The sequence below is a fragment of the Mus pahari genome, chromosome 19 (assembly GCF_900095145.1).
Source record: "Mus pahari chromosome 19, PAHARI_EIJ_v1.1, whole genome shotgun sequence".
Classification (NCBI taxonomy): Eukaryota; Metazoa; Chordata; class Mammalia; order Rodentia; family Muridae; genus Mus; species Mus pahari.
Window position 1 is genome coordinate 820033 of NC_034608.1, and position 14513 is coordinate 834545.

General features: G+C 40.1%; 1 protein-coding gene across 1 annotated transcript in view; it reads right to left on the bottom strand.

Moving 5' to 3' along the window:
* LOC110336855 (leukocyte immunoglobulin-like receptor subfamily B member 3A) overlaps positions 1-6796 on the bottom strand; it is a 27490-nt gene extending 20694 nt beyond the window's left edge. Inside the window, exons 1-4 of the mRNA XM_021219598.1 lie at positions 6769-6796; positions 6312-6602; positions 5900-6167; positions 4931-5023 (exon numbers count right to left, since the gene is read on the bottom strand). Of these exons, the coding sequence (XP_021075257.1) occupies positions 4931-5023; positions 5900-6167; positions 6312-6602; positions 6769-6796 (680 nt within the window). The remainder of the gene's footprint in view (positions 1-4930; positions 5024-5899; positions 6168-6311; positions 6603-6768) is intronic.
* Positions 6797-14513: the final 7717 nt, after the last annotated feature.

Consider the following 14513-nt stretch of genomic DNA (forward strand, 5'->3'; position numbering starts at 1 on the left):
ACACACACACACACACACACACACACACACACACACACACCAGACTGTATGTCTGTGATAAAACATAGAAGTGATACTGGGAAATCCATGGTCAAAGCAAAAAGTAGGGAAAAGAGGAGGACTGAAGACTTATAATGCTAACATTTTTGAATGATGTTGTCATTTGGAAATGTCTTCATAAAGTAATCAATGGATATATGCTAATGAAAACATTTTGAGTAAAATTTCAATCAAGTTGTTATTCACATGACTTTTAACCAAAAACTGGTTCTTTGAGAGAATCAACAAGTTAGAAAAACTAGCCAAACCAACTAAAGGGCCAAGAAGCAGTGGCCAAATTAATGAAATCAGAAATGGAAAGGGAGACATAACAACAGAAACGGAGGAAATTCAAAAAACTATCAGATCCTAATATAAAAGTCTATACTTAACAAAACTGGAAAATCTAGATGAAATGGATGGCTTTCTAGACAGATGCCACATACCAAAGTTAAATCAAGAGCAAGTAAACTATCTAAACAGGCCCACATCACACAAGGAAATATAAGAAGTTATCAAACACTTCCCAACCAAAAAAAACTCAGGGCTAGATGGATTTAGTGCAGAATTCTACCAGCCCTTCAAAGAAGACCCGATACCAATTTTCCTCAAACTATTCCATAAAATAGAAAATGGAGGAACACTATATAACTCTTTCTATGAAGCCACAATTACTCTGATACTGAAACCACACAAGGATCCAACCAAAAAAGAGAACTTCAGAACAATCTCGCTTATGAATATCAATGCAAAAATACTCAATAAAATTCTTGCAAACTGAATCCAAAAACACATCAAAGCCATCATTCACCATGATCAAGTAGGCTTCATCCCAGGGATGCAAGGTTGGTTTGGTGTATGAAAATCCATTAATGTAATCCAGCATATAAACAAACTCAAAGAAAAAAACTCATATGATCATCTCTTTAGATGCAGAAAAAGCATTTAACAAAATGCAAAACCCCTTCTTGTTAAAAGTATTGGAGACATCAGGAATTCAAGACTCTTCCTTAAACATAGTAAGAGCAATTTACTGCAAACCAACAGCCAAATTAAATGGAGACATACTTGAAGCAATCCCACTGAAATGGGAGACAAGACAAGGATGCCACTCTCCCCATATCTATTTAATATAGTACTCAAAGTGTTAGCTAGAACAATAAGACAACAAAAAGAGATCAAGGGGATATAAATTGGTAAAGAAAAAATAAGATATCACTATTTGCAGATGATACTATTTTCAATATACATAAGTGACCCCAAAAATTCTACCAGAGAATTTCTCCAGCTGATAAACAACTTCAGCAAAGTGGCCAGATATAAAATTAACTCAAATAAATCAGTAGCCTTCCTTTATACAAAAGTTAAACAGGCTGAGAAAGAAGTTAAGGAAACAATTCCCTTCACAGTAGCCACAAATGATATAAAATGGTGTAATTTTAACCAAACAAGTGAAAGACCTGTATGGCAATAACTTCAAGTCTCTCAAGAAAGAAATTGAAGAAGATCTCAGAAAATGGAGAGATGTCCCATGCTCATGGATTTGAAGAATTAACATAGTAAAAATGGCCATCTTACCAAAGGCAATCTATAGATTCAATGCAATCCCCATCAAAATCCTAACACAATTCTTCAAAGACATAGAAAGAGCAATTCTCAAATTCATCTGGAAAGGCAAAAACCTGAGAATAGCAAAAACAGTTCTTAACAATAAAAGAACAGCTGAGGGAATCATCATCCTTGACCCCAAGCTGTACTACAGAGCAATAGTGATAAAAATGCATGGTATTGGTACAGAGATAGACAAGTTAATCAATGCAATAGATTGAAGACCCAGAAATAGAACCACATACTTACTGTCACTTGATCTTTGACAAAGACGCCAAAAATATACAATGGAAAAAATAAAGTATCTTCAATAAATGGTTCTTTTCTATCTGGCTGTCTGTATGTAGAAGAATGAAAATAGACCCATATTTGTCACCTTGTGCAAAGCTCAAGTCCAAGTGGATTAAGGACCTCAACATAAAACCAGATACACTGAATCTAATAGAAGAGAAAGTTGGAAAGAGCCTTGAACTCATTGGCACAGGGGGAAATTTTCTCAACAGAGCTCAAATGGCTCATTCTCTAAGATCAAGAATTGATAAATGGGACCTCATGAAACTGGAAAACTTCTGTAAGGCAAAGGACATATTCAATAAGACAAATCAGCAATTTACAGATTGGGGAAAAATCTTCACTAACACCATATCCGATAGAGTGCTAATATCCAAAATATATAAAGAACTCAAGAAGTTAATCACCAAAAAACTGAACAACCCAATCAAAAGATGGAGTATAGAACTAAACAGAATTCACAACTGAATAATCTCAAATGGCCGAGAAGCACCTAAGGAAATATTCAAAGTCCTTAGTGATCAGAGAAATGCAAATCAAAATGACGCTGAGATTCCACCTTAAACCAATCAGAATGGCTAAGGTCAAAACTTCAGGTGACTTTTGTCCATAAATCAAAACATTATTGAGAAGCAAATGGAAGGAAAGGCCATGATGTATGTGTGAAATGAAGTTTATATATGCAAACCAACTTATCTCTATATTTCCTTAGAAAATGAAAAGCACTCATTTACATTATATAAAGTTATTGAAATATTTCAATAATTCTAACTATTATGACATGTACAGAAAATGTACATATTTTGTCTAAATTTTGGTCTGGAGAGAGAACTCAGTGTTGAAAAGCACTGGCTGCTCTTCCATAGGTCTTGGGTTTAATTTGCTGCACCCCATATAGCAACTCACAAGCATCTGTACTTGCAATTCCTGTCTATCTTCCACAGGTAGGAGGCATGCATGTGATACACACACACACACACACACACACACACACACACACACACATACAGAGAGAGAGAGAGAGAGAGAGAGAGAGAGAGAGAGAGAGAGAGAGAGAGAGAAACCTATATACATAAAATAATGAAAAACTTAAAAATCTTAAGAACTTTATGTGGGTTAATAAATACATTTAAAATATCTAGGAAAATGTTTTATGAACGTTACAATTGAGTGGGATTTAACTATAAGAGTGACCATCATGGTAAGACGTACACAAAGGTGAAATGTGCAACTTAAATATCTGTAACCAACGGCAGAAATATAGAACTTTAGTGTTACTAAATAGGGAATTCATCCTGGTACTGTAAGTCTAACTACCTGTGCTTGATTAGGTCAAGGACCTAGAGGAAAACCATTTTTTTTTAAAAAAGACAATGTAATTCCTGGCTGCATCCTGAATACTTGACCTTATATCTACAAATAAGTGCAGTTCTTACTATATGTATCTGAAGCTTACATTTGCAGAACATGGAGACTATTACAGAAAGCCACAATTGGCCAAAAATACAGATAACATGGTTTGTCCAACTCCAGTTGACATATATACAGCCCAATGCTTTCATCTAAGGCTTAAAAAATACTGGTTAAATGGTGGAAACATTGCAAGAGCCAGAGCATCCGATGATCTGTTATGAGATAGCATTTTCTATATATGGTAGGAAGATGCATTCATAAAACCTTAACATTATGAGCATTGAAAGAAAAATCTGTAAAATGGCAATATGAATTAATGTACTAGTGTAGATGGGGAAAATCTTGCAAGGCTCAGCTACTAGACAAATAGCTACAGGCCATTAATAGGTCCTGAGGAAGCGAGGAAACCATCCTGTAATAGAGATGAACCCCAGATAGGTTCTTCGGTCTCAGGTAGGCTAGATCTCCGAGTAAATCTAAGAATATCCAGGTACAAACAACACTAAATACAATGTAAAATTAAATATAAAATGATGTTCTAAAGTTTGTAATAGATTTAGACACTTTTAAGGTCTGAAGATAAAAATCCATGAATCTTAAAACATTTACAAGAAGTATTTCCTGGAGAATTTCAAACAAACAGTAATGACACACAGTGAAAGGAGAACACTCAGACTCAACAGGTTGATTAAAGTATTGCAGGGAGCAATCCCAAGTCACTGCATAAGAAAATACACGACTCATATCCTTTTTTCCTTATGAGTGCCCTAGGTATGGCTTCTCTTGTGTGCTCAGCATGATCTGCGCAGACTCAAATCCATACTCTTGGATGGTCTCCCTAATGTGTATTTCTCCTGCAGTGTTCCCCTACACAGACCCAGCATGATGTGAGTAGCTCGCTGGCTTGTTCTGAGTTTCTAGGAACCAGCTATATATAAGGAAGGGAGATTTATCTCCTAGATTTTTAGAAGTGAGAAAAGATCTCTGTTATGGATGAGCTCATTTTTCTTATTATCAAAGTTGTTCATGTGTTCTTTCTCCTACCAGACCTAGAAACGTTTCTCTGTCCAGGCCATATAGGAAGGATATCAATTTAACATAGATTGTTCTTCATCGTTTTTCTTACCACACTTACTATGGATACTGTATGATCAAGGTGTGGGAGTGTGTTATGTGTAATGTTGTGTAGTGGTATCTTTCAACAAAAGATCTGAACAGAGGCTGGCACTATTTTTACTCACTCCCCGTGGCTGTCAGTAATTCCTTCTGAGTACCTTAGACTTTTTGGATTTCACTGTCAAGTGGGGAAAGGTTGTGGGTATTCCTCAATGAACTCTTCTGTTGACCTCCACCCTCACTGACTGAAATCCCCTGAAGTCTCTTATTCTGTTCCCAACAAAGAGTCCTCTCAATGCAGGATACTGAATGACCTTTTCAGCTCATAGAATTCTGAGTTACCTCACATGAAGCCAGCAGTTCCACAAGGGTACTCTGCAGTGACAATGGGTAGGGCAACAATTCTCGTGAACTAGAATTGTGGACAATACTTGTGAAGTAGAATCTCTAGGTACTCTTGAGTGCTGAGGTCATATCACCCATGGAGAATTCTGACTGGAAATGGTGAACTTGAAACTTTGAACTTGGGTACAGGGGTGGAAGGACCGTTCCTTCCCTTTACAGAATAAAGGTGTCCACTGGGTTCCTTGCCATAAACACCAGGTAGTATTCTTTCCTGTGGGCACTGTGGAGCCAGGCTGCACTGAAAGAGATGGTGTGATGGGGAATTGTTCTAGAAAAAAAGGTAGATGAGGAACTGTCCACCGTGTTTGGGGGCTGTCTGTGAGAACATAGTTTATGTTTTTTAACCCTGACCCTGTTGCTCTCTCCTTTTCCTGTCTCAGAGTTGGTTCCTTTATAAGACCATCTACTTTCATTCTATCATCTCTTCGATTTCAATAGATGGTCCTGTGAAGTCTAAGTCCCTGAATTGGCTTACAAGGCTTCTTACCTATGAACAGATATTTCTGGGGTCACTAGGGGCTGACTACTTTTGAGAAGAGATGGTGTTATACCCTTGCTTCTGTAACTGATACCCATGGAAGCTTATCACGGAGCTCAGAGTAGTTAGCCTAGGAAAGCCCACTCTGGCTATGTATCCCATGGTGCTGGAAAGGTAATTTCTCCCTTCCTTGAACAGGACAAGTCTACCACAATCAGAATCAGTACAGTGAGTTATGAATGTCTCTAGAGGGACCAAGGTATGGTTTTGCTAAGTCAGCAGGGTGGGCTTACTAGACAGTCCTGGAAGAAACATAGGCATGCGATTACAGAGCCAAGCCCTGCCAAGCATTTTCTCCCTCCCAATTTGTCTTGCCTGTGATACCGCCTCTTATACTCTGGGACTCTGTCTGACTCTAGGTCTTGAAACACCTCAACTACCTCTCAGTAGGGTTCAAGGAAAGTAGCTTAGGATTTCAAATATGATTGCGTCAATGGTGGAGCTGCCTCACCTGAGATATATATTTCCAGGTGGTCACTGGGTTCTGACCAAACTTGTGGGTTTGCCTTGTAGTACCCATAACATTTGAATGTTCCGCTAATGTTTGGAGTCACGGTACCCACAGAAAACAGGGTCTGAAACTGCCCAAAATATGTCTTCTGTGGTTGCATGATCATGAAGTACTTCTGTTCTCCTTCCTTGGTCACAATGAATCTGTCATATTCTTCTTGTGAGAAACACTTGAGGGTCACTCTTTCTCCTGAGGTCACCATAGGTCTGGGCAAGGCTGATAGGCTGGGTTTATTGTCAAAGAATCCTTGGAGAGAGAGAAATGGACAGAGTTTTAAACATGCTCACCAAAGATCAACTTGCCAAACAAGGCTGAACCGCAAGAGAGGAACATCCAGACACCTCCACCTGAAGTTAGAAATTGGGGTTATACCTCTTGGTATCCTCTTACCTGTCACTATCAGCTCCAGTTTGTCACTGCGCACTGACCAGCCAGCAGTGGTCTCATAGAGACAGAAATATTGGCCTCCATCATGCTTTCCAACGGAGCCTATGTGGAACACAGCCTTTCTCCCACGGTTTGTTGAGGTTTGTGTGTGCTTGGGCTGGGAACGTTCAAATTTCTGAATATAAAGAAGGTACTTCCATGCATCTGAAATCCCCTTACATGAGATGGACACTTGCGTCCCCCTATAGACCAGAGTGTCTGGCTCAGCTTTGATGGTGGGTTTTGGTAAGGCTCCTACAAAGAATCAGCAAATGGGTGTGCTGGGACATTATCCACCTGATCCTAGCCCTTAGATCCTGCATACTCCCAATATGGCAGAGATTAGCCCATACCTGTGGCTCTGCATTCTTACTGCTAATAGTGAAGAGGAATGTCCTGGGGCAGTTGAGTACACACTTACCAGCCAGCACGGGGATCCTGGATCTCATACTCAGTCCTGGAAGAAAGGTCTCTTTTCAGAATTTCTCCCAAGTTCTGAGCAATCTTTCCTCCAAAAACCCTTCTGTGCCGTTGGAATTTTCTGCTGGAAATGTCTTGATCTGGGTGATAGGATCCATCCTGAATCAGTATTTCCTCCCATTCCTTATTTCTTACCCAAACAGAGCAGGAATGTGAAAGTGGAAGCCATGGCATCTCTTCTTAGTGGTTACACCTGTGTATATGGAGAAGGCCACTATGCCTGTCAAGATGGACTGGAACACAGATTATGGTCTTTGGAGACTGGATGCTCTCCCATCGAATGGTTGCACTCCAGGATTTTCAACAGGAAGAGGAACTGCCCTTCACAGTGGCCAGATTCTCATTTCCCTAATTCTGTAGCTTGGGCAGGCTCTAGAATATGTAGTCATTTCTGTAAAGATGGTCCTCTCTCTTAACCCTATTCAGCTCCACCCAATCAGTCCTTGTCAGACTGGTGTCCCAGAGAAAATGACAATAGACCTGGTGAGTTCATCACCAGTCCATTTCCATATTTGGGTGGATAAGTTATGCATCTTTCCCTCTCAGAGGCTCCCTTTGAAGTCTCCTTTATGGCTCTAGCCAATACAGCAGTACAGCACTATAAGAACTCTATTTCTTAGCAACTTCACACATCACCAACTCCCTATGATCAATCTTCATAATTATTCTTACCTCTTCCATGTTTCTGATCCTTGGGGCAGAATCCTCCCTGCCAGAATCAGGGCTAGTTTCTTTCAACGCTTTGATCATATCATCTTGAGCAGTGACATCTCATCTCTGAGGTTCCTCATTTGGAGCCCTCTGTGAACACTTCATTTAACAAATTGTTTATAGAATCATGGTATCATGGACTACCATTGGATTTCTGGCCAAGCTATAACTTGGAATGGCATGAGGGGTTCAAGGTGTTGTATAATGCAAGTGCCCCCTAAGTACTCATCTCTGCCCTGAGAATTTCTAGATGACCTGCTTTATTTGTGAAATCTGCAGGCCAAAAGTGTCCTAGGCGGGAAAAGAGAATAAGAAGTCCTATGAATGGAAAAAGATGCATTTCACGGATGATGTAGGAGACTGATAAATATATTTGAAATTATCAAAGAACTAGATATTGAAAAGAAATATTTGCTATCACCTTGTTTTATTCTAGAGATGAAACTCAGTCTTTAGTATTCTTAAGCGTTTTGTATTGTTTGTTTGTTTTGTTTTCATTTGTTGCTTGTTTACTTTTTTAGGCAGAGTTTCTCTCTGTAGCCCTGGCTGTGCAGACCCGGCTGATAGACCTTGAGCTGAGAGATCCACCTGCCTCTGCTCCCTGCATACTGCCATGAAAGAAATGCGCCACCATCACATTGCCTTGTTTTTGTTTTTGAGACAATCTGCCCAAGGCTTTACTATATAGAGCAGAGTAGCCTCAAAATTACAAAAATGCACGTCACTCAAACTCTGGCCTGCAGAAATTATAGGTCTGTGCCATCATGCCCTGGAATATTCTATCATTCTAAGCAGGCTTTCTATCATTGAGTCTCACCTCACCTGCGCTTTATCCCATGATTCAATTTGGTGTATTCTCAAGTTTGTCTCAACAAACTTCAGACACTTTGTTTTATATTTTCTATACGTTTCTTTACATTTTCTATGTTTGCAACTTTCATTGTTACTCTTTTCTACAAAAATTGATCAGTCCATCAGTAGCACATTAGAAGAAAAACATGTTTATGAGCAAAACACTTGCCAAACATCAAAGATAAGACTAATTTGAAAGGTATTGCTTTAGTATTAAAATAAGTAATTGCTGTTAGGTCAGAAACTGCTGTTGGCCCTCTCCTTGACTGCTGCTATTCTGAGTAGTTATAACAACACTTACTTCTTATATGACCATTGCTCTTTTCATTACACACTATTTTCATAAAGGAAATCATGGGAACAATATGTGTAGTTTTACAGCTAGAACATGGCAGTTAGGGCCAGACATTTGACTGACACCTTTGATGTTATCTTGAGATAAATCTGGTGCATTTAGCTTTGATGAAATTACTTGTGTCTGGACCCCTGTGAAAACCCCTTCACCTGAAAAACAACAACAACAAAAGTCCCAAAAACATTGAAAAAAATACAAAACAAAATAATGGAAATCTTCAGGTACTGGATTGTTCATGGATATATATCTATTAACAAGTTCTGAAGAAATTGTACTTAGTCAAAGATGGGGATGATGCTCAGTTGTTGAGCATCTGCCTTGTTTGTGCAAGCCTGTAACCTTAGACTTTACAATTGTAGAAAAGAAAACTCACACGTTTTGCAACTCAGGCTGATACTAATATTTTTCTCTTGTTTATGGGGACTTGAAGCTAGTTGCTATATTTCAAGGCTTGGTTTTCCAATTGCTAATTGTTAGTTTAAAATTATTATTTAAAGATAGCTCAGTATTATGTTAGTAATTAAGAAGAGATAGTACAGTAAAATCTTGGGGAGTCTCCTAAAAGTTCAAAGGAAGAATAAAGTCATGACTGGTTATGGTTCTTCATGGAGTAGTCGGACTGGGTGGTAATTCTCATGATCCTGTTTTCCTGTAACATTGTGTTGGGGGATGAGAGAAAAAAAGCCAGAGGTTACATACCTTGAGATGATACTACACATGAATGTTTCTCATTTTTCTCTGTTTTTAATGTCTTTTTTGTTTTTGTTTTTGTTTTTTTTGTTTTTTTTTGTTTTCTTTTTTTGTTTTTTGAGACAGGGTTTCTCTGTGTAGTCCTGGCTGTCCTGGAACTCACTTTGTAGACCAGGCTGGCCTGGAACTCAGAAATCTGCCTGCCTCTGCCTCCCAAGTGCTGGGATTAAAGGCATATGCCACCACGCCCTGCTCTCTTCCCTGTTTTTAACGCAGAACTTTTTTCAGGAAGTAAAACAAAAATTTCCCAACTCAGCTTCTGCTGTGGTCACAGTATAGGGTACATTTCTCTATTTAGACATAACAGATGCCTCTTAGGAACCCAATTGCATATTTCAGGTATTCTTTTCATATATGTCAATGGAATCAAGTGGATCCACCAATAGAAAGTCAGAAGCATCTTGGTTCTTTTATGTTGAGTTTCCCCTCACTGATTTTTTTTCGAGACAGGGTTTCTCTGTATAGCCCTGGCTGTCCTGGAACTCACTTTGTAGTCCAGGCTGGCCACAAACTCAGAAATCAGCCTGCCTCTGCCTCCTGAGTGCTGGGATTAAAGGCGTGCACCACCACGCCTGGCTCCCTCCCTGAATTCTTAGGTCTTGGATTCCAGCATTGATTGATTGATCATGTTTCCAGAAATGATATAAATGAGATCTCAGGGAGGCATTTTGCTGGGTTTGGACAGTTGCATGTGGAATCCCAAGTCCCAGTTGGAATCAATTTTCCAGGACGAAAATTGTCAGAACTCATGGAAATTCTGTGTTTGCTAGATTCCAGTTCAGAGGACTAGAAAAATGCTGCTCCACCATCCACACACTGATGAAGTTATGAAGGAACTGGAAAAAATATCTTTCCATGTGCAAGGGATGGAAGATTATGGGAGGGTGACAGAAGCCTCTCTTCCTCTTGGGCAGACCTTGTTCAGTGTTCTAGGGAAAGTGGAGCTTATCTTGATAGCTGAATACTCAGGTCATAAAATTAAGTCATGTAACTTTATCCAAGCTACAAGACCAGCATCATCCAAACACCTCATCTGATAAAGTCATTATAAGAGAACAAATAAGAACAAACGTCTCCTGTACATAGATGTAAAATCCCCAACATCATTTAATTTCTTTGCCATACAACGAAATCCAAAACATCAACAGACCACACATATGGCAAGGGTGCCACAAGACCATGTTACCCATTGTTTTGAGGAAGAATATTGTGGGATGTCTGCAGAAGAAAAATATTGGCTAAATGCTCATTTGTCTGAATTGTGAGAGGTGTTAGCGATACAAATTTAATCTAATGTTACATCAAAATGCACAGATACTATGAAGAACCTGAATTTTACTCCCTCACCACAGCAAAAATGTAAAATTTTAAGACATGCACGATAAAGGCATGCATATAGATGAAGGAACAATATTCGTCAGTATCTCACACACGTTCATTGCAAGCACCCACAGTGAATGAGTAACAGAGAAGAACCTGAGTCAGGATAAGATTATGTGCAAGGGAACCTGGAGCTAACTTCACATTTAATGTGGAGGAACCAGAATTTTTCCAATAAAAAAGAAACAACTCGGCAGTGTCTCCCCTCTCCAACAATCTGCATCCAAGTTCTTGAAGTCTTAACTAATGCAGCAAGATCAGTAAAGAAAATTTAGGGGCTGGTGAGATGGCTCAGTGGGTAAGAGCACCCGACTGCTCTTCTGAAGGTCCAGAGTTCAAATCCCAGCAACCACATGGTGGCTCACAACCATCCGTAATGAGATCTGGCGCCCTCTTCTGGAGTGTCTGAAGACAGCTACAGTGTACTTACATATAATAAATAAATAAATCTTTAAAAAAAATAAAAAGAAAAGAAAATTTAACATTCAAAAATTGAAAAAGCCAGTCTGCCATCTGCACCCATGATCTGAGGCTGTTCTACAGCTGCTGTGCATGGGTCCTGCTAGAAAAGACCTGCTCTACCAGGAGTGTTTTCACTCCGAGCTCAGAGGTGAGACAGCCACTTTCTCTCCAATAACACTGTGGAGTGGGGCTGGCCAGGAGAACACAGGGTGCAATATCATTCCGAGCAGCTGGGACAGAATCCTTCCAGTCCCCCATATGCACCCAGTTATTGGGTTGTTCCAGAGCCCTGTTTACACAAGTTCTGCCAGGAGAGAGCATGTCTCCCAGGATTGCTGACACAGGCTTACAGACGCACAGGAGGAACAAGCTCCAGTCAGAGACAGCAAGAACATCTAACACCAGAGATAACCAGATGGTGAAAGACAAACAAAAGAATCTTACCCAAAGAAAGAGATGCCCATGCACATAAAAGAAGCCTACAGACCACCAAATTGATTGGATCAGAAAAAAAATTCCTACCATCCCATAATAATCAAAACACCAAATGCACAAAACAAAGAAACAATATTAAAAGCAGTAAGGGGAAAAGCTCAAGTAACATAAAAAGGCAGACCTATTAGAAGTACACCAGACTTCTTGCCAGAAACTGTGAAAGCCAGAAGATCTCTGGGCTGATGTCATACAGACCCTAAGAGAACACAAATGCCAGCCCAGGCTACTATACCCAGCAAAACTCTCAATTACCATAGATGGAGAAACCAAGATATCCCATGACGAAAACAAATTTACACAATATCTCTCCTCAAATACAGCCCTTCAAAGGATAATAAAGGGAAAACTCCAACACAGGGAGAGAAATGACACCCTAGAAAAAGCAAGAAAGTCCCAAAGTACAATGTGTGAATATCGCTCAGAGGGGGAAACTAAGTAATCATCCGAAGTGGGTGGAAAGAGGGAACTGTGTGGAAGAGGAGGTGAGGAAGGCAAAGGGGGTGGTGATAAGGTGTGAGGGCAGAGGGGCTGAGAAAGGGCTGGAAGAGAGAATGGAAATAGGTAGTGGGCATCTCTGGTAAGTAGTTGGAGTCTGGGATGTGAGAGGTTATAGGGAGTCTCTGTGGGTGACCCTTGCTTACTGAAGTGTCCATCTCCTATAGCCAGGCAAAAGGGGGTCATTAATCTACCCAGAAAACTTTCAACCCAAGATTTGTCTTGCCTACAAAATGTGCAGGGATAAAAATGGAGCAAGGACTGAAAGAACAGCCAACCAAAGACTGCTCCAACTTGAGACTCATCTCAAGAGAAAGAGCCAACCCCTGACACCATTCATGACCCTCTGCTGTGCTTGTAGACAGGAACTTAGCATAGCTGTCTCCTGAGAGGCTCCATTCCACATCAGATGGAGGCAGATGCAGAGACCCACAGCCAAACATCGGGTGGAGCCCAGGGAGTTATTTTTGAAGAGTAGGGGATATAAATGAGCAGGTTGGAGGGGTCAAGGACACCACAAGCAGACCCACAGAGACAATATAACCTGAGATTATGGGGCTCACAGAGCCTGGACCAGCAACCAGGGAGCATGAAGGAGCTGAACCTAGACCTGTAAACATTTGTAGCAAATGTGCAGCTTGGTATTTGCCCCGACCTACGGGACAGTTGAACAGGGTCTGAGGAACCACCTATGGAGAGAATAGGGGACAAGAAACACACACACACACACACACACACACACACACACACACACACACACACACACACACACACACAAAACAAACAAACAAAACTGGGCAGCAAGTCTGATTGATCAAGCTGACAAATTTTATTTTTCCCAGGCAGGTTTTATACTCAATAGAAGCAGGATATGGGGAGGGGGATGACACAGATTCACTTTGTCTCTGGGGAAATGCACCTGTTCCCAAAAGCAGGCTATTGGCTAGGTAAAAAGTTCAGCAGGAGGAACAAAATAGAGTGAGTTGCTCAGTACCTGTCCACAAGATCTATAGCTATTTGTTCTTAACTGGGGGTAGTACATTCCTACAGAGGGCTCAACTTTTCCCACACAAATCTCAACTAAGCTAGTACTTTTCCACTAAGGCCAAAACTTTGCAGGTAAGCACTTATGGCTCACAAGGCAGTTAACATTCAAACAGGGTCGCTCCCAACATGTATTCATGTGGGTTCTCTAGCATGTAGAACTATGGCCATCTCTCCCTGCCATTGGATTCACTTTCACCCTACTTGGACTTCCTGGGTATCACTGGAAGAGGATGTGCCAAGACCTACTAGGACTAGATGCACCAGGTTTGAGCTACCCAAAAGTTTGGCTCCCTTTCTCCAAGGAGATGGGAAGTGGACAGTAGCGGAGGGAATTGTAATGGTGGGACTGGGAAGAGAGGAGGTATGGGCTCTATGATCAGAATGTAAAAATGAATTTAAAAAGAAAATTTTTAAAAAGGGAAAAGCTTCAAGAGGACTATTATTTAGTTTGAGCCACCCAAAAGTTTGGCTCCCTTTCTCCGAGGAGATGGGAAGAGGACAGTGGCAGAGGGAATTGTAATGGTGGGACTGGGAAGAGAGGAGGTATGGGCTCTATGATCAGAATGTAAAAATGAATTAAAAAAGAAAATTTTTAAAAAGGGAAAAAGCTTCAAGAGGACTATTATTTCTGCTTTGATTTTACGGTGGGAAAACTTCCCTTCTACTAAATTTATAGCATTTCCGTATGCTTGGACCTTAACTTTGTGGATCCTTGTTAAAGCTCATTAGTCTAATTTATAGCTATTAACCATTTTTCTTTTGTTTTCCTGTTTTTCTCCTTACATAAACATTTTGGGCCTCCCAATAACTCTTTCAGGTTCCTGATCTTTTGTTCTTCAGGGGGTTTATTGGCAACCTTTTACTATGTGTGAGTTACAAAGTGTAATTTTACCATCTGTTACCCAATGTATAATATCAAGTCATTTTCCAGCAGATCCTTTAGTTTTTCTAGGAACACTGTAGACCCTTTTTATTACTTCCCATGAGGGATACTATCACTCTGGTCTGCATTTTAAAGAAGCCACTTATATATCCATCATGTTCTCACAATATAATTCTAAGTAGGTAGCTTTTTTTCTTTTCCTTCTTTCCTTCTTTCCTTCTTTCTTTCCTTCCTTCCTTCCTTCCTTTCTTTTTTC